This window comes from Pelobates fuscus, chromosome 5 (genome assembly GCF_036172605.1).
Source record: "Pelobates fuscus isolate aPelFus1 chromosome 5, aPelFus1.pri, whole genome shotgun sequence".
Classification (NCBI taxonomy): domain Eukaryota; kingdom Metazoa; phylum Chordata; class Amphibia; order Anura; family Pelobatidae; genus Pelobates; species Pelobates fuscus.
The window spans coordinates 60,032,037-60,051,408 of record NC_086321.1 but is presented as its reverse complement, the minus strand read 5'-3'; the positions used below and the strand labels follow the sequence as shown (position 1 = coordinate 60,051,408).

The following is a 19,372-nucleotide window of genomic DNA, read 5'->3' as shown; positions in this document are numbered from 1 at the left end:
ATATTTCTCACTGGTGGACAGTTTTCTCCTGTAGGTGATTTATGAAAAGGCCTTGGTATATACAATGATATCAACAGCATATTCTCCTTCCATGGAGAAATAAATACTTTGTTCGGGGCTATGTTGAACGTGCGTGAGATGAGTCAAAGATAATGAGTTTTATATTTTAGCCAGAGCCAGGATAAGCAAAAATGCTGTTATCTTAAATTATAGTTTTAATGCACAATGTACAAGGTAATTATATCTAGTTTTGGAAGACAATGTTGCTTTAGTAATATATATATATAAAAACAAAAAGCAGCAACATGGTGTTCCCGATACTAGATATAATTAATTTGTACATTACACAATTAAAACTATAAATTAAAGGGATACCATAGGCATCAAAACAACTTTTTGATGCAGTTTGGATGCGTAGATCATGCAGTTTGGATACATAGATCATGCAGTTTGGATACATAGATCATGCCTTTACAATCTCACTGCTCCATTCTCTGCCATTTAGGCATTATATCACTATTGTTCAACTCTAGGCACACCTCTGGCTGTGACAGACACAGCCTGCACACACGGGAGGCTCCTTCAGGCTCTAGCAACCTTTTAGTAGGAGTAAATAAATGCTAAATAATTCTAAATTAAACAGACTGTGCAATGTAGGAGGTTTAAACATTAGATTACATTTAAACATTAGGCTAACATTGCTTTGGTGCTTGTGGTGTCCCTTTAAGATACATAGCATATATAGGCATTCATGTTTATTCTTGTTTTGGCTAAAATATAAAATGTCAGCCACAGGAGGTGTTTTCTCTGTCAATCATAAGCATTTTCATTTCTCATAACAATAGATTTGCATTGGTGAACGTAAAATAACGGTATCTATGTATCAAACCCACTCCGTTAAGATGCAGTGGTTTTGGAACTTGAACTGTCCCTTTAAATTTAAAAAAAAAAGAAAACAAAAACGAAACTAATTTAGCATATTGCTGAAATGAATATAAGTTATTGTAAGTCAAATTAAATTATGAAATAAAAATCTTTAATGTCAAATTTTAAACAAGCTCCACTTTTGAAAATGTTCTGCTCAGAAAAAAATGCATTTACCATTTCCCTTATGATGAATACACACAGAACTATAGATGAAGATAACTCATTTCAAATGTTACCCTATACGTTAAGAAGAAGAATAGAATGCCTTTAAACAGTGGTGTGTCCTCCAGTCTTACTGGAGGTTTAAAAGCAGAGTAAAGACATATCGAGACATGCTCAATTCCAGCCTTGTTACTCGCATTTCAAAACCAGCGAGGAAAAGAGCAATGTTCCAGTAGGACATATCATCTCTTCGACAGGAGTACACTATAATTAACTATTAACTCATTGTGGGCACCTGTTCTAAAGAAGGATAACATGGCACTAGAAAAAGTGCAAAGATGAGCTACAAAATTGATAAAAGGAATGAAGCATTTTAGTTATGAAGAAAGGTTAAAACTATTGAAATCTCTTTAGTTTGGAGATATCTGACTGCCATTTTGGGATTAAGAAGGATTTTTTCCTAGTTAGATGCAAAATTGGACTGGTTTTTTTTTTTGCCTTGTTTTGGATCAACAGCAAAACATATGTGAGGAAGTCTGAACTTGATGGACTATGTAACTATAATATTGCACTGATTTCAATCATGTAGACTGCAAGATGTTTCACAAAAATAAAGCAGGACCTATTGGAAATAATCTATGCCCAACAAGCCATTTATTTATTGATTTTATTGATCTGCAGATGCAGCTCGGTTTAGGACTTCAGATTTAATTTTAATAGATTATACAAAAAAGACGTTGATTACCCTTTGTTATTTTTTTCTAGTGTCCTTCTAAAATAGACACTATGTAATCATTGTCTTTTCACCTCTGTGGCACACTCACTCAAAGGGTAGGCTTCAATCAAGGGAGTCTATGTTCAAATTTCAAACCTTTCTATCAACAACATTAATTTGGAAGTAATTTGCATGATGTGCAGAGATGAACACATATACACATAGGGACATACATGTGCACATATCCATTTTTACCTTAATGGGTTCACTCAAAGGGGAGCAGGAGGTAATTGCTCTAGAACATAGTTCTGAATAATTAATGAAATATAGACAAACTAATAAACAGCGTAGAACTGAATTGAAAGAAAAATCCCAGTTGTGTCTCAGTTGGGAATTAATAATAAATTTGTCTTAATCAGTTGCTGTTTATTTTGTAATCATTTTGTATTTTCCACCCGGGATTTATACGACATGTGAGACTCCTGGCTGCCTTTATACATCAACGAAGAACCAATGGTTCCGTGAGAATAAGAACAAAGATGTTGGCATATTTAAAACAGAGCTCATAATGATCACATGTAATTTATGTACTTTAATCTATATGGATTTCTGCCACATCTTTAACAGCTGTATAATACGTAATTAATATGTTATTTCCCAGAAGGCATTTTATACAACATTTAACTAAAATATCTCTCTATAATATTCATTCTTATTTTTGGCAAGCTTGCTGTGGGAAATCTTGTACATGCAGGTTTATCCTCTATTTAATCTGTATATAATATTTGTTTACTAGGAAATTTTGGTAATATACTTTCTCTCATACTTTAAGGTATTTTAACAGTTCAGCATCTATAACTTTGAATTTGAATTTAGATTTGTTTTTATTGTTTTGTTACACATTACGTATAGCTGTAAGTAGAAAACAGACCTATTAAAGGTACACTACAAGCATCATATAAATTCCAATACTACAAATGTAATACTTAAAACCTTCAGTTTTCAAGCACATGCCATGATGAAGAAGTTCATTAGGAAATTTATTGTATGTTAACCACATAATGTATTTGTTTTGAATGCTTTATACTGCATTGTTTATGATCCACTTTGAAACTACTGTTCCTGGATAATTGAAGAGAAGGTCTCCCATTAGATATTGTTTTGTATGTGAATATTGTGCAGTTTTTAAAAATAATGGTTGTTTGAAGGACAGGGTTTGCAGATTTAAGCCTATCCTATAGGTACATAATTTTCAAAAATAAAAGAGGCATCAAGCAGTAACTGGTAACTTTTACCAACAATAGATTCATAAGAAAAAGTAAAGTGGACCTCCTAGAATTGAAAAGTTACTTCCATGTCCTCAAAATTGAATATCGCACATTACAAAATCAGAAGAATTTGTGAAATACTTAAATGACCACTAAATCCCCCCAGACTAATTCATCTCTGGATGTAGGGTCCTGTAGTTTTAACTTTGCAATACTTACACACCTTCAAGATGCTCTTTTTCTTCAACAACTGAGTTTTACTCAGTCATGTGTTGTTCGACGTCCATAAGGATAAGAAGCATTTGCACATGCACATCTCATCCTCATGTGCATTGGATTGAACAAGTCTTGAGTATCCATTAAATTTTAGTGCCCCCCCTATTGAAAAATGATTAAATAACCCTTTTAATACTTATTTTATTCCATTCCCAAGGTCCCTCAGTGCTAGATTGCTCACTGCCTACTCCGACATCAGCAACGGGGTGACCCTAATGCACATGCTCAGCGAGTGGGGAGCTTTCCCCATAGGAAAGTATTGAGTCATTGCTTTCCTATGGGGGATTTGCAAAGCGTTATAATGTCCATCATCATTTCACTGAGTTAAACTCTGTGAAAGGCCAGGAAGCACCTCAACTGGCATTCTGGGAGACTGCCACTAGAGGCAGTCTTAAACCTGCAATTTTTTATATTGCTTGGTTAGGGGTACAGGGACACCACAACCCAGACCACTTCAATGAGATGAAGTGCCTATTGTGTTCCTTTAACTGGGATATTCCAAAAAGCACGGCCCCTCTGTGCTGCTCAGGCCAATGAGGAAGAATTAAAGGGACAGTCAAAGCACCCAGATCACTTCATTTCAGTGAAGTGGTCTTGGTGCATTGACACTGCCATTTTGCATTAGCAATGTAAAACATTTTTGTTTTGAAGATACTGCAATGTTTACATTGTGGTGCTAAACACACCTCCAGTGGTTGTCACCCTGGAAGTCACTAGATGGTACTTGTGCAGTCAGAACTAAGTGAAACTCAGTTCTTGATATTCATGTGGATGTTGAATGTTCAAAGCTTCTTACAGACGACATATGGCTGCTAGAAATAAAGGGGGTGCTGAAATATGAATAAGCCAACAGACACAGGGCTAAGCATGCATTTATAAAAGTGTAGCTTTAACCAGAGCAGCCAGTGATTGGCGAAGAGTGACAGCTGATCACTCTCAGCCAATCACAGCCATCCATCGGGCCCAAGCTGTGGGCAGCCAGGGACTCTCATTCAATTCAAAAACTGTTTAACACTGAATAGAAGGAAGGCAACAGTGGACCTAAGGGGATAAAACCACCTCAATGTGGTGGAATTTTAGTTTTTTGTTAACTTCAGTTAAATTTGGTTTCTACTTACTAGATAAAAGGAGAATGCAAGAAAAAGTTTTACAATAGGCTACCAACAATATGAAACAAACGTGTATATATCACCAGAGGTGTATGATAAAACAATACAACCTGTTTATAAATCACAGAATACAATATGCAGATGTATGTCTAGGGAAAAAAAGAACATATAGTGCAATACAATCAACACCAGAATAGGGGTAAGGGACGGTAGAAAATTCAGGCATGTCTCCTTCTATATAGGGTACCCTCTATAATAGGCGTGCCCTATTATAGAGGAAGACATGCCTGAATTTTCTACCACCACCTACTCCTATTCTGGTGTTGATTGTATTGCACTATATCTTCTTTTCTTTTTTTTTTGCCTAGACATACATCTGCATATTGTATTCTATGATTTATATACAGGTTGTATTGTTTTATCATACACATCTGGTGATATATACACGTTTGTTTCCTTTTGGCTTTCTTTGTATTTTTAGTTATAACTGAGTGTCCAAAGGGAACACTTTTACCAAAGGATTTCTCTGTGTTTTCAGACCAAATAGTGATTAGTTACTTTGTTTGTACCACCAATATGAGACAAATATCTCAGATAGTATGTCTAAGATTCAAGAAAACAGCACACGATCACATAAAAATATTCATTTTGTTTATCCATAATTGAAAGCTTTTTGTCTTCTTGCAGCTTACAATTGCAGAAAGCTCCAGTCTCTACATTAACTACTTAGTCCGGATCTTCATTTAGTTTTCTTATTCTCCTTTTTAATCCCCTTACATTGCAACACAGTTTGCACAGCGTCTGCAGGATTTTTGAAAACAGGTGCTGAATCAAATACTTGGCCATGTCATCTTAAGGCTTATTCACTAAACAGTAAATTATAGCGCGTTGACAAATATAACCTAAGCAAAACCAGTCACGCAAGAACAGAAATTCTGATTAATATGAATAATTTTCTCAAAATATATTAGTTTTCTCAACCGCAACCCTCTGCTTAGCGAATAAGACAAATAAAATAACCCCATAAAAAACAGCAACTCGAATATACATAAAACATCTTTTTGAGGAAATGTGATAAAATAAACATGTTAAAAGTAGAAAATATTAATTTTATTATTTTATATGAAGCATAAGTTTCAGTGCGTCACATCCCTCCACATCCCTCTATGAATTTCACATCGAAAATGCATACATAAATACAAACATTGCTTCCAACACCATATTCTATACCATGCTACTCTCTATACATACAGAATAAGTCATTTATTATAGAGCAATGATAATGATATTGCTTGCTTACCGTTAAGGCTACTCCTGTCAATCAAATTTGTGTCTGGCGGCCAATATCCTCCATCTCCATGACGACCTGTTACAGGAAATGGACAGTATTAAAAGAGAAAATACGTACTATTTTCACTGTCATCTTGCTACAGCGGCTAATAATAGTTCATATGCAATTTGCGTCCATATTTTTGAAGACAGTTTTTGCACAATGTCTTCACATTGTAACTTGGTCGAAGTTTTTTTTCTCTCTCTCACATTTGTATAACTAGTGTAACATTTTTACTTTAGTGCATTTAATGTCCGTGATCTATGCCATGTGCCAGTATACAAATTATGTCTGTTCTCTTATAATGCCTTATCAAAGCATGGTTGTAAATAGTTATAGCAATTAACTGGTATAAAAATGCATTGGTAAAGGTAAAGTACATTTTTTGGGCATAACTGAAATAAACAAAGTAATCTGTTGAATATCACACACCACCGAGGTGTAAATTGTACGAAATATAAGTTAAAAAATAAAATAAAATTTTTTATTCACTATGAAATATTTAAAAAAAAGTATTCCAAATAAGCATACGCCCTTTGATTTCCCGCAAAATGATTGTGGCCCCAAAGCACTTTTAGAAAGGGTGCCTGTTCAAAGATATCATCAAAGTAGTTCAAAATAATTCCTGATAAGAAAAAAGTCTATGGTACAGTTGATTCTCCAAAAAAACTTTCATTAAAGTTAAATTAAAAAGTGCATATAACATTTTCAGGTTTAGATCCAGCAGTGGACCAATACCAAAAAGTTGTAAATAAATCAATAAATCGGTTCATGGCTGAGAATATATAGATGTTATTCTATGCTCTGTATGTGTTCTATATTTCACTCCTGTTATTTTAAACCAGAGCTATAGCCTCCTCACATAAATATTGCACCAAGCTAAAAATAAAACAGATCACTATCATAAACTTCCCACCACAATATACTTCTGCTATCCTACATGCATACTCTCCCACCTCAATGGCATATTCTCCCTCGAGTGAATAGCTTCAATAAACAATAAATACTATCTGTTAATCACAGAATAACAGCATCTGAAGGAACACATTGTCAATCACCGTTAGATCTCATATTTTGCATTATGGGCATGTAACACTCCCTCCTAAAGATGCATTTTTATCAGAATTTGCATAAAATTACTATTTCTAGGAATGCACTCAATTCAAGTGCTTTGAGGATTGAACTTCATGTTCTGCCATGTAAAAACACACACTATACCAATTCCCCCCAGAGATGCTAATATAGTTCTTAAATTGCTCAGAGACATATAATTTGACTTTGTGCTTAATGGGGCGTCACTTGCAGAATTGAAATGTTGTCTGTTAAATTGTAAATAAATGTGTAAGCAGTACGGTAATGCTTTATTTTGTGATCCTAAATTTTACACCTCAACACAATGTGAGATGTTTCCTGCCATAAATGGTATAATTTGTTTGAGAAACCTTCTTTGCCTCTAAATATCCCCTTTCTATAACTGAATATACAGTTATAGAATTGGTAACAATAATAATAATTTCAAGATCTTATCAGTGACAGAATGGGTGAGGATTCAACGCTTGCTAGCTTTTTAAACAACGTGACAGAATTGATCATGTATTAAGTGATAAATCTAATACATAATCTTTTCTCTCTGCAGTGATGGTTCCTGTCTGACAGTTCCTTTCTGCATTAAAATTGCCTTAATTATCTCAAATTGTGACAGTACATAACATCTGCCCTATTTGCCCAGATCCAGATGTTCTTGTCACAAACACGAAGTCTAATTTCATATTATATTACCATTATAGAAGGTCATATAAATCAATAGAAAGCTTTAATATGCTGAGATTTGCAAATTTAAGCACTTTATACGAGTTCAAAAGCCAGAATTATTAGCCAACAACAAAATGCTTTAAAGGGTCACTCAAAGCACCAAAGCAATTACAGCTAAATTAAAGGGACACTGAAGTCACCAAAAACAACTTTTAGGCATTTTTTTGTGTATAGATCGAGCTCCCGTAGCCCCACTGGTCAGTTATCTGCCATTTAGGAGTTAAGATCACTTTTGTTTCTCTCCATGCAGACCTAGCAACACCTTCCCCAAATCTCTGAATAGTAATCTGATGTTAACTTACTTTAGAGGCTCTTTTATCTCTATTCTGTAAATTGAACATTTATCACACACAGGAGGCTCTTGCAAGATCTATCAGGCTATGAACAATGCAGGAGATGAGACATTCTATATTAAACAGACTGTGCAATACATGATATTTAAACATTAGATATCACTTAACAGGAAGTGTTTAGCAAGGCTGTGTAAATCACATGCAAAGAGGTGTGAGTAGGGTGGCATAAACAAAGTTATTTAGCTCCTAAATGGCAGAGAATTGAGCAATGAGACTGCAGGGGTATAATCTATAGGTAAAAACGGCTTCATTAAGATTAAGTTGTCTTGGTGACTATAATGTCCTTTTAAGTGGTTTTGGTGGATAGATCATGCCATTACAGCCATTGCTTAATTAGCTGTCATTTTGAGTTAAATTACTTTATTTCTGCAGCCCTAACCACACCTCCTGAAATGTGCCTCACACAGCCTCTCTGCACACTTCCTGACAAACCAGTTCATTTGGAACCTATCTTACCATTCAGTCAATATACAGAATGTTTACTTCTTGCTTTATTAATTCCCTATAAGTGCCTGCAAATATCAGTGCTAGCAGCCACCTGTGTGAGATAAAAGTTATCACACAAAGCTTCACAAGGAAGAAACAAGAAAGCAAGAGGAACATGTGGGACCTATTAAAATATAACAGGAGTATTTTATTTAATTTAAATAATTTGTAAAATATTTAATTAAATAATATTATATAATGTTTTAACTAAAGTCTATTTCAATGTATGTTATTCATAGCTTCCAAATGTGCTATTAAAAGCATTTGATTGGACAATATCCAGCATGAATAAAGATGCGTGGAGAGTGTACCAGCTTAGGTACAGAACTTACAGATAAAGTAGAACTTTAGCGAGTGGGGTCATTTTTGGGATTTAGAAAAATAATTTTGAAAAACAAATCAATTCTTATATTTTAATGCAAATGCCTTGTTCAAGTGCATTAAAAATATTCAGTTTTAAATCTAGACCTTCCCTTTAAACCTTTAACCACTCATCTTGATTCAAATATTGTTCTGAAGCACTGTCATTGTGTCGGATGAAATGAAAATAGTATACAGCACATTAAAAAGAAAAATGTCTAAAATAGGCAACAAACACTTAGTACAACCTGTGTTTAAATTAAACCAAAACACTGTCTCAAAAAGGTGGGTGTGATTTACAATTATTTCAAACGATGATCTGGAAATTTAATCTATAACCCATGAAAGGGTGCTTTGGCAACTTTGTAATTACTCTGAGCTTAATTATGCTTAATGTAAATTATTCAGAAGAGCGGGGAGAGACAAAAATGTATTTCATACAAAGAAGCTTGACATTTTAATTGGTCCTTCAGAAAAGAGACAAAACAATTTCCTCTCAAGAAAATTTACATCTTTGCCATCAAGGCAGTGGCAGTTTCAGCCCAGCAGAACTTCATTAACAAGATTAATTAGCAAGTTGGTGTCTGCCTCATCAGGTGTGCGGTCCAGGTGAAAAGCAATAGGCACTGTGAATACTGACATGATTCCCGGTGAGAGTGGTAGTGATTTTCTAAATATAATCATGACAGAATGAGGCCACTGTACCTTGGTCATTAGCCATTTTGTCAGGGTGTTCCACTACAAAAGAAAAAGAAAGACATTATCATTACATTATGACAGCTTTTCATAAAAGGGTTGACATTCCAAATCAGCAATTTTGCTAGCAGGTTTCATACCAAGAGGCGGCTTGAGTATGCATTAGACAGGATGAAACAATACATTTTGCTATTTCTCTTTTTCAAAGAGTGTTGATGTAGGATCATAGTCATTTCAATCACACTGAAAAGCCATCACAGGTCACAGCAGGAATAAGCTAACCAACTAGCTTATCCAATGAGTTCTAGATAAGGCAAAAAGGAGTTCTACGACATTTGTGCTTTTGATTTGTATCATCTGGTATGCATGAGAAAATAATGTGTATTCTGTAACCATTCATATCCCATTCAACAAAAATCATAGGAAATTAAAGATACATAAATACTGAGAAAGAATGTCACCTGTAAATAGTTATAATAAGTAACCAAAACTACCTTCTACAATAGTGAAGCAAATTAACGCAGTACGTACATTCCATTCAGTTCCACACCTTCACTGATGACCTTTGACAGCCCTCTACACATCTCACATCTCTACAATGCACTAGTAATTTCCCAATCCACCCAACCAGATATTTATTTTACTTTCCAGATATTTATAAAGGTAATTTCAAACCCACTTCTTTAGGGATTTTTTTTTGTGGAAGTCAGTGACTAACTACCATTTATGTAGAAGTCTACCATTACTTCTCCATATCCACTTTCTCTACTGCATGGGCTAAACCTGTTTTGCCAATTTCTGCAATAGTTTGTTTTTTTATATGTCTGGTGACAGAATCTTGATACATGTATGGGACGAGTTAATCTGTTGTACTTTTCTAACTTATCTTATATGTACAATGGCACTTCTTTTAAATTAAATATCAAGATATACAAAAGGGAACAAAATATGCAACAGCACCCAATAGACATTAGCACAGGTAGTAACGGAAATTGGGGGAGTTTAAGTAATCAAGCCATGATGAATCATTCATTGGTCCTGGTGGGGCCATGGTGTAGGCGGTACTTTGACAGGGCCACAGACCACCTATTTGCATATATATATAGCGATTACTGCTATATATATGCAGTTCCGAGTCCTGCTAACTTGTCCTGTGAAGAAAGGTTTGAGAAGTCTAATCTTCCCCTCCTGCAGCTTTATGTCCTCTCCTCTTGTGAGCATTGCTGCGTGTTGCCTTGACAACGCCCCGGCATGTATAATGTGCCATATGGAGGCTCCCATGGCAAACCACGGCAGTGCTCAGAGGGGTGGACATGAAGTTACAGGAGGGGAAGACTAGACTTCTTGGCACTCTCTTCACAGGACAAAAACCTTGTGCCACTGGACAACAAGGTAATCTAGAGGCCCCCTCCCTGGCCTAAATAAAATAAAAATAAAAACTGTTCACAGCCCCTGTCCAACCTAAAAATTGCACACACTGCACACGCTACATGCACTAGAAAAACACAGACACTGCATTCACTACACACACTGCATCCATTACACACAGACACTGCATTCACCACACACGCACTGCATTCACCACACACAGACTCTGCATCCACTACACACAGACACTGCATTCACTACACACACTCTGAATCCGCTATACACCCACCCACCCACACACACAAACAATGCATTCACTACACACACTACATCCTCTACTCACTGCATTCACTACACACACTGCATAACATAATGGATGTGCGCATGGTTTTAGTTGGGGGAGGGGAGGGGCAGCATTTTATCCTTGATCCCAGGCAGCTCAATATCTTGGGCAGGCCCTGGAATCAATTATTGACAAGAAAGGAGCTTAGTAAAAATGTGCACAACTGAAATCAGGAATGAAAAACAGGAAAAGATAATTACCAGACCTAGATCAGAAAAGTATGATACAGTAACACTGCAAAGCAAATTCACTAACGTTATAAGATCTGTGCAAAGCCTGTTATGTATTATAAAGTGCAGATCTAGTAAACCGAGCCAGATCTCAATTTAGAGCCTCCTGGGTGTGAGATATATAACAGACAGAAAATAAACTGGACTTTGACATCATTTCCAAATGTAGATATAAAGAAGCTGGACATTGTATGTTGATCATTAAGACATAATATAGTGTTAAATAATAAAGGGTGCATTCCATCAATACATGTAATTAATAGCTAAACTGTGATTAAAACAACTTGGATAATTTTTCTAAATCAGCTATTTAAACCTGAATTTTAAAGTTCAGTTTTCAATTCGCCACAATGCTGTGTTAAGTTAATAAGCCCTTCAACATTTAAAGTAAAATACATCACATTGATTTATTCGATATTAAAATACTCATAATTATGTTTCTACTACTTGTAGTATATTTACAACAACATATGATAGTGATCACCAAAGTAGTCTGACTTAAATTATTTAAACAGCACAAAGTGTCAGAGGCTATTCAGACATAAAAAATGAATATCAGTGAAATGAAGTGAGAATAATTTATGCTAATTATTATAATTACTTTGTATAAGCTGCAAACTTTCTTTGGCAATACAAATAAAACCAGAGCAAAATTTCAAACCTTTTGCATACGCATTTTAAATTGTTTTATGTTTTAATGGCTAATATGAATTTATTTTTAATCATAAGGAAAAATTTTGCTAATAATTTTATTTTATTCTCAACGAGTCCTTTTAAATTCTCTATTGACCTTCATTCAATGTAAGTTATTGCTGATCCAATCACATACAGCTATATTCAGCAACAGATCAACAAATGTATATCCTACAATAAAGTATATTTGATTTAACACACTCCTTTTCGTTGCAGTTACTCAGACGGCCACTAGAGGTGCTTCCTCTGTCATTCGCTAAAAGGTGCTTCCTCTGGCATTCAGTGTCTCCATGTTCATTACATCTCTATCAGAAGATTATGCTTGGCACAGTGTGGCATTTTGACACACATGCCGGATACCCTCACAATGCTTTCCTATCGGAAATATTGGATTGGCTGAAATCATCAATTTTGATGATCTCAGTCATGGAGGCAGAACCAAGGCAGGGCCAGCTGTGGCAAGGCCAGCACAACGTGGTAGAAAAGGTGAGTAAAGGGGGGGCAGGGGCATTTATTAAGTTATTTTACCACTATAGTGTCAGGAATACATGTTTGTTTTCCTGACACAATAGCGTTCCTTTGATATGACATAATAGAAAGGCATCAAGCAAGCATAAACACTATTATATAATGATTATATATTCAAACAAGCAAATAAAACAATATTAACACTTGAATATATAATGTCTAATGTAACAAGATCAACATCTATTCATAAATGTTTCTCACTGTAGGTCATCATTGATAATAATTGTTTATGTCTGAATAGCCTTTGATAAAGCAGTGTATATTTAGAGCTATTTAAATAATTTCAGTCAGATTATTATAGTAATTACTATCTTATGTTCTTGTAAAATATACTATAGTGTAAACTTTCACATGACAAATTGACATTGAGTTAAATTTTATATATACAAGTACAAGTAAATTGTTCTAGACTTGTTTAATATATTCATTTCCTCTATGTAACATATATTTCAACACAATAATCAGTTATCAGACATTAACATAGGTTATGTTATGTAGTTAGGACCCTTACGCAGAGACAACACTTAATATGCAGCAAGATAGATCATTCTAGAATGAAACAGCACAAATATTGACATTTCTGCGTCAAAGACAGCGGGGGTGATGGATAATGCACTCCAGGTCATCAAGTTATATTCTGCAATTATACTTAATCTCATTATTAGGATGAAATTATACATCATTAAACAGGAGGGTTCATGTACATGAAATGCGTCAGGGTGGTGGGACATTGATTATGTTTAATGAAATAATATGATCAATTCTCATACATAAAAGCTTATGTTAAACTTGAATTTAATTTACATGTTAAGAGAATCTAAAGAAATCTTGTTAAGGACATGCCAAAATTGTACTGAACTTACATTCTATAGATTTATGCTTTTTAATATCCCTATAATAAAGTTGTTGCATGTTGAATGTTTATAGTTTCTTAGATATTTTTGTAGTCTTTTTCTGTTATGCCCTGGATTTTTTTCTTTAAATACTTTATTGTTCCATTCCACATTCCACATATAAATATTTTAGAAGTAAAAGCCCGCAGAGGGACATCAGCAACAGAAAAGGTAAGTGAGAAAAAATATTTTTTAAGGTGGCCCCTAGAGGGACACGATAGTGTTAGGAATACTGCTTTATAGTCATAACACTACAATGGTCCTTCAAGGATGCACAATGATTCAATATATGAGCTACATCACCCACACTGTTCATCTGTATTGCACCTGGTCTCCTGCAATATGCAGTACAGAAGCAGAAGTATTTTTCACATGACCATTTATCACTCTGAGATTGCTCATAAGCTCACCAACCCCAAGAATATGTCTACTTGGCTTGGAAATTCACTACCCAGGAAATCTTCCATTTTATGTTACCCTGTCAACATACTCCTTCATACAGAGACTATACAATCCCAAATCTACTTGCCATCAGCCTTACAACGTCTCTCACTTATTCCCAATGTAACTAGCCCTAGTTTACCCATCCAATCTGTTCTTCCTTCCATACACAATCTGCTTGCCTTATTCACTTCCTTCCCTATCCATTTACTCTTGTCGTGTTAATTGACTAATACACTACCTAACTACCGATGGGACTTGCCAAATCCTTTACCTCTCCACCTATGTCACTTGTCCAATTCACTATCTGCCTGCCAATTTCACAGAGTCCATTCACTATCTCTATCCCATGCTACTTGCACAAAACACCAAAGTGCCCAATTCACAATGGCCAATCAAGCTGATTAGTTTATATTACTATGTTTATATCATTCATGTCTCACATGCCTAAAGCTTCCCCCTTACCAACAATACTTATACATAGCCAAGTTCCTATACTTGTAATAGTAAGCTAGCTACATTTGCAAATTACATCTGAATGTTACTGACCCAGGTAGTGTGACTACAGGTGGGTGACTTTGTAACATGTTTTTAACCCCTTAAGGACCAAACTTCTGGAATAAAAGGGAATCATGACATGTCACACATGTCATGTGTCCTTAAGGGGTTAAAGCTTTGTTTGAATAGCCTTGCATAGCCCTTAGTCTCAATCCTATTTCATTTTACAGGTAGTGATCCACACATTTTGAAACACTAACCTTTATACCACCAATGCTATCTCCGGACATGCAAATAAAGAAATTAATCTACAATAATATATATTAAGTTTACTTGATAATTACATATTGCTTAATCCAAATTGTTCGTAAAACATTATAGATATTTTATTATTTCCCAGCATTAGGTGGCACTATACAATAAAAAATCCAGCTCTGATCTAGTGAAATGAAAATCAGCCCCTGCAACAAGATGCACTAACATGCTAAGCTTGCTTTCTATTAATTTCATATTACTTTATAACAACGTTGAACGTAACACTTCTATTTGATCACAGTTTAGTTGCAACACATTTACACATAAAGTCACTGCATGATGTTGTAACACATACACACGGACAACTCAGAAAAAAAATAAGAATTTAATGGGAGATAACATGCAACCTCTGGCTCTGCAGGTTCTGAACACTGCATTTGCTAGCATATGTATGGAGACACATTTTTGTATTCCTAATACTATACTTTTCCTTTAATCAAGGCATCTCTGGGCATTACAAAATCCACTGAACATAAAAGTATCATCCAGGAGACAAAAAAGCTACAGCACTGTATTCTAATGTGTATTAAATAGCCTACATAAACATATGACTTTATAAGCAGAATACTCCAATAGCTAAAAGTAAAACCATTGAATACTGATTCACATAATTAGCCGATTAAATGTCCAACACTGCTTTCTATTCTCTCCTGAACAAATTATAGGTAGTTCTATCCTGGAGTAACAGCCAGGTTCCTGCTTCTTTTCTCTTGCAGGTACATTCCATTTGAAGGTGTACTCTATGTGCTAGAAGAATTCCTACTTTCTCAGGATCCATACCTACACCCTGATATACCTTGGCAATCATCTCCAATATTTTGCAATATCTTCCGCAAGCAATTATGTAAGTTACCTTTAATCAAGACTTAAGATAACTCCATGCTCTTTTTACCTATTTTTCTCAGTATCGTCCAACATTTTTGAAACTATTTATATTATGTGGCTTGAATTCCTGAATAGCTTGTAACTAATACTTTAATATTGTGTATGTATGTACATTATTAAATAAATACACAGATGTATTTCTGACCCTATAGTGTTAAGAAAAACTATCTAGCCACACTGGTTGTTGCCCCCCTAAAAATACTAAAATATTACCAGTCTGCTGGTGCTGGCTCTGTCCCTGATTTGCCTCCTTGGCTGATTTAAACAGAAGTGTCCATTCTGATGACCTCAACCAAGGAGGCAGGTCTGGGGTGGAGCCAAACACTGCCCTGTCCAATCAGCAGCATTTATTTATTATTTATTTATTTATAAAAATATTTTACCAGAAAAGATACATTGAGATTTCTCTAGTTTTCAAGTATGTCCTGGGTTCACAAAACATTGCATCACCTCATAGAGATGCATTGAACCAATGCATCATTATGAGGAACGTTCAGTGTCTGCATGCAGAGGGTAGATACACTAAATGTCAGTCACACTGTGCAGCACTGCCCCAGGAATCACCTCTAGCAGCCATCTGACGAGTGGCCAGATGTGTCCCTCCTAGGCTGTAATGTAAACACAGCATTTTATCTGAAAAGGCAATGTTTACTGCAAAAAGCCTGCAGGGACGTGCTATACTCGCCAGAACAAATACAATAAGCTGCAGTTGTTCTGGTGACTATATTGTCCCTTAAATTTTAGGGAAATAACATTTATTTGCCAAAGTGTTTTATTCTTACATCAAATGTTGTGCATCTCATCCCTATGTTGTCCTACTGTTTCTCCCTAATTCTGTACAGAAAAACATGTTTGTGGATTCTTAACTTCCTTTGCATTCCTTCTTTCTCCAGGTCTATACATGCACCCTGATTTCCCTCAGTTACCATCACTAACATTTTCGTAAATAACCTACAGTATGACTTCATCATCAAAACCCAAACAATGTAAAAATTCTGAACCACTTATTTATGGTGCAATACATTTAATTTCATGTAGCTAAAGCTGGGTTAATAGGAGGTGCAAAATGATCATGAACCAATTAAAGTGTTATTTTTCATCAAAGTCATTTTTATATAACAAGTGATTAAGAATTTACTACAAACATCTTTCTGAATTATGAATCCTTGTAGTATTGTTCACAATCTGCTTTAAGGACCAATACACAGTTAAACAACAGATTTCCTTCAGAAGCACACCTAGTCTTTACCTTTATGAATGCTATATAAATGTTGCATTTACTAGGTCAGGCATAGTCAACCTTTGGCACTCCAGATGTTTTAGACTACACCTCCCATGATGCTTTACCAGCATTATGGGTGTAAGAGCGTTATGGGGGATGTAGTCCACAACATCTGGAGTGCCGAAGGTTGCCTACCCCTGTACTAGGTCATGTAAGAGAGATACACAACACAAACCAACCAGTGTCAATGTCTATACTAATAACTAAAAAAAGTGATAAGATCCTAATAGATATTGAAAACCTAAAGTTGTATTGACAGTACATCACAATTCACTGTTTTAGTAAATACCTTATGAAACATTGAGCAGTGCATTAATAAAAGACATAAAGATTAACCATATACACACATACTTTCCCATAATTATTTATGTAAAATATTTATCTATGTTTCTGTCTAGTCTCATTTTTATATTATTTATATTTTTATTTACATGTATTAACCCCTTAAGGACACATGGCATGTGTGACATGTCATGATTCCCTTTTATTCCAGAAGTTTGGTCCTTAAGGGGTTAAATACTGCTGTGCTGTATTATATATATATATTTATATATATATATATATATATATTTTCCTCTGGTTTATATATATATATATATATATATATATATATATATATATATACATATATATATACAATAAATACACAAGATCCAGCGCACTCTCCTATCTACTAAACAGCAACTTCAATGTTGACAGATTAGTTTGTAAAAGTTTTTTTTAAAAACACCTAATCTAGGCAAAAAAGTGGGGATTTAGTTACATTATATGATCATACATTGCATAAGCCTGCCACAACGTCAATGTACCCCATCTTTGGCAGGTCCTACTCTCACAGTCTAATGTCTGCTCTTATGAGATTAACCACTTACTTGGGAAAAAATTCCATCTGAGGCTCTCTGCAGTACAAGACTAAATAGGGACCTGAGATGAGGCACCTGTAACAGGGAGGGGTGCAGAACCAAGGAGTTGGCTAGACTCCCAAATATATATAGGAAACCTATATTTCCTATATATATTTGGGAGTCTAGCCAACTCCTTGGTTCTGCACCCCTCCCTGTTACAGGTGCCTCATCTCAGGTCCCTATTTAGTCTTGTACTGCAGAGAGCCTCAGATGGAATTTTTTCCCAAGTAAGTGGTTAATCTCATAAGAGCAGACATTAGACTGTGAGAGTAGGACCTGCCAAAGATGGGGTACATTGACGTTGTGGCAGGCTTATGCAATGTATGATCATATAATGTAACTAAATCCCCACTTTTTTGCCTAGATTAGGTGTTTTTAAAAAAAACTTTTACAAACTAATCTGTCAACATTGAAGTTGCTGTTTAGTAGATAGGAGAGTGCGCTGGATCTTGTGTATTTATTGTATAATATGGCCCCCAGCAGCACCCCATTTAAGCATGTTTAGGTGAGTGCAACCATCCCCCCATGTTTCCTATATATATATATATATATATATATATATATATTCTAATGAGATTTTTTTTGTTTGTATTTTAGATTCAGTCAGTAGTGCTTGTCATTCATTATTAATATATAAAACAAGCTTGCAATAGATGGCAAATGCCAGTATTTGACATTCTGCTTTCATCTTTAACATGTATAATTTTAAATCTATTTTTTTGAGTCCTCTAATGAACAAATAAAAAGGCCTTCAAAATTTTACATATTTTTGATGTTTAATTTGCGTTTCAGAATAACACAGCGGGTAGCCAGTAAAGTAAAGGACCTTGGCTAATTTAGTGACTTTTGAACTCACATGTTCATAATTTGTCTTACAGAATATTTATTAAAATATGCATATTATTTTTTTTGTATTAGTTATTGCCTATAGTAAATGGAGATACCCTAAAATTAATTAAAATAATTGAAAATCCACTCAAGATTTTAACAGCATGAACATGTTAGATGTTTTGACAAATTTGCAGAAAAAATATTTACTTTAATTAAGGTTTGCATAAAATTAAGTTTAAACCTCTTTAGTTTAGAAAATCATTACCTCAGAGGGGATATGATAACATTATACAAATATATCCGGGCCAATACAAGCCATTGTATGTAAATCTATTCACAAACCGGACTTTACATAGGACACAAGGTCATGCATTTAGACTGGAAGAAAGAAGATTTCATCTAAGGCAAAGAAAGGATTTGGAATTCACTGCCTGAAGAAGTGGTTTTATAAGAGTCCATACAGATGTTCAAACAGCAACTAGATGCATACTTGCAAAAAAAAGAATATTCAAGGATATCATTTTTCAATGTAGGGTAATAGCTTCTTGAGCCAAGGATTAATCTGACTGCCATTCTGGGGTCAAGAAGGAATTTATTTCCTAGTTTGTTGCAAAATTGGAAGTGCTTCAAACTGGATTTCTTTTGCCTTCTTTTGGATCAACAGCA

General features: G+C 34.9%; 1 protein-coding gene across 1 annotated transcript in view; it reads right to left on the bottom strand.

Annotated features, from left to right (window-relative positions):
- The window catches only part of DCC (DCC netrin 1 receptor), a 635,057-nt gene that overhangs the window by 32,665 nt on the left and 583,020 nt on the right, over nt 1-19,372 (bottom strand). Inside the window, exons 21-22 of the mRNA XM_063453897.1 lie at nt 9,504-9,536; nt 5,758-5,823 (exon numbers count right to left, since the gene is read on the bottom strand). Coding sequence (XP_063309967.1) covers nt 5,758-5,823; nt 9,504-9,536 — 99 coding nt within the window. The remainder of the gene's footprint in view (nt 1-5,757; nt 5,824-9,503; nt 9,537-19,372) is intronic.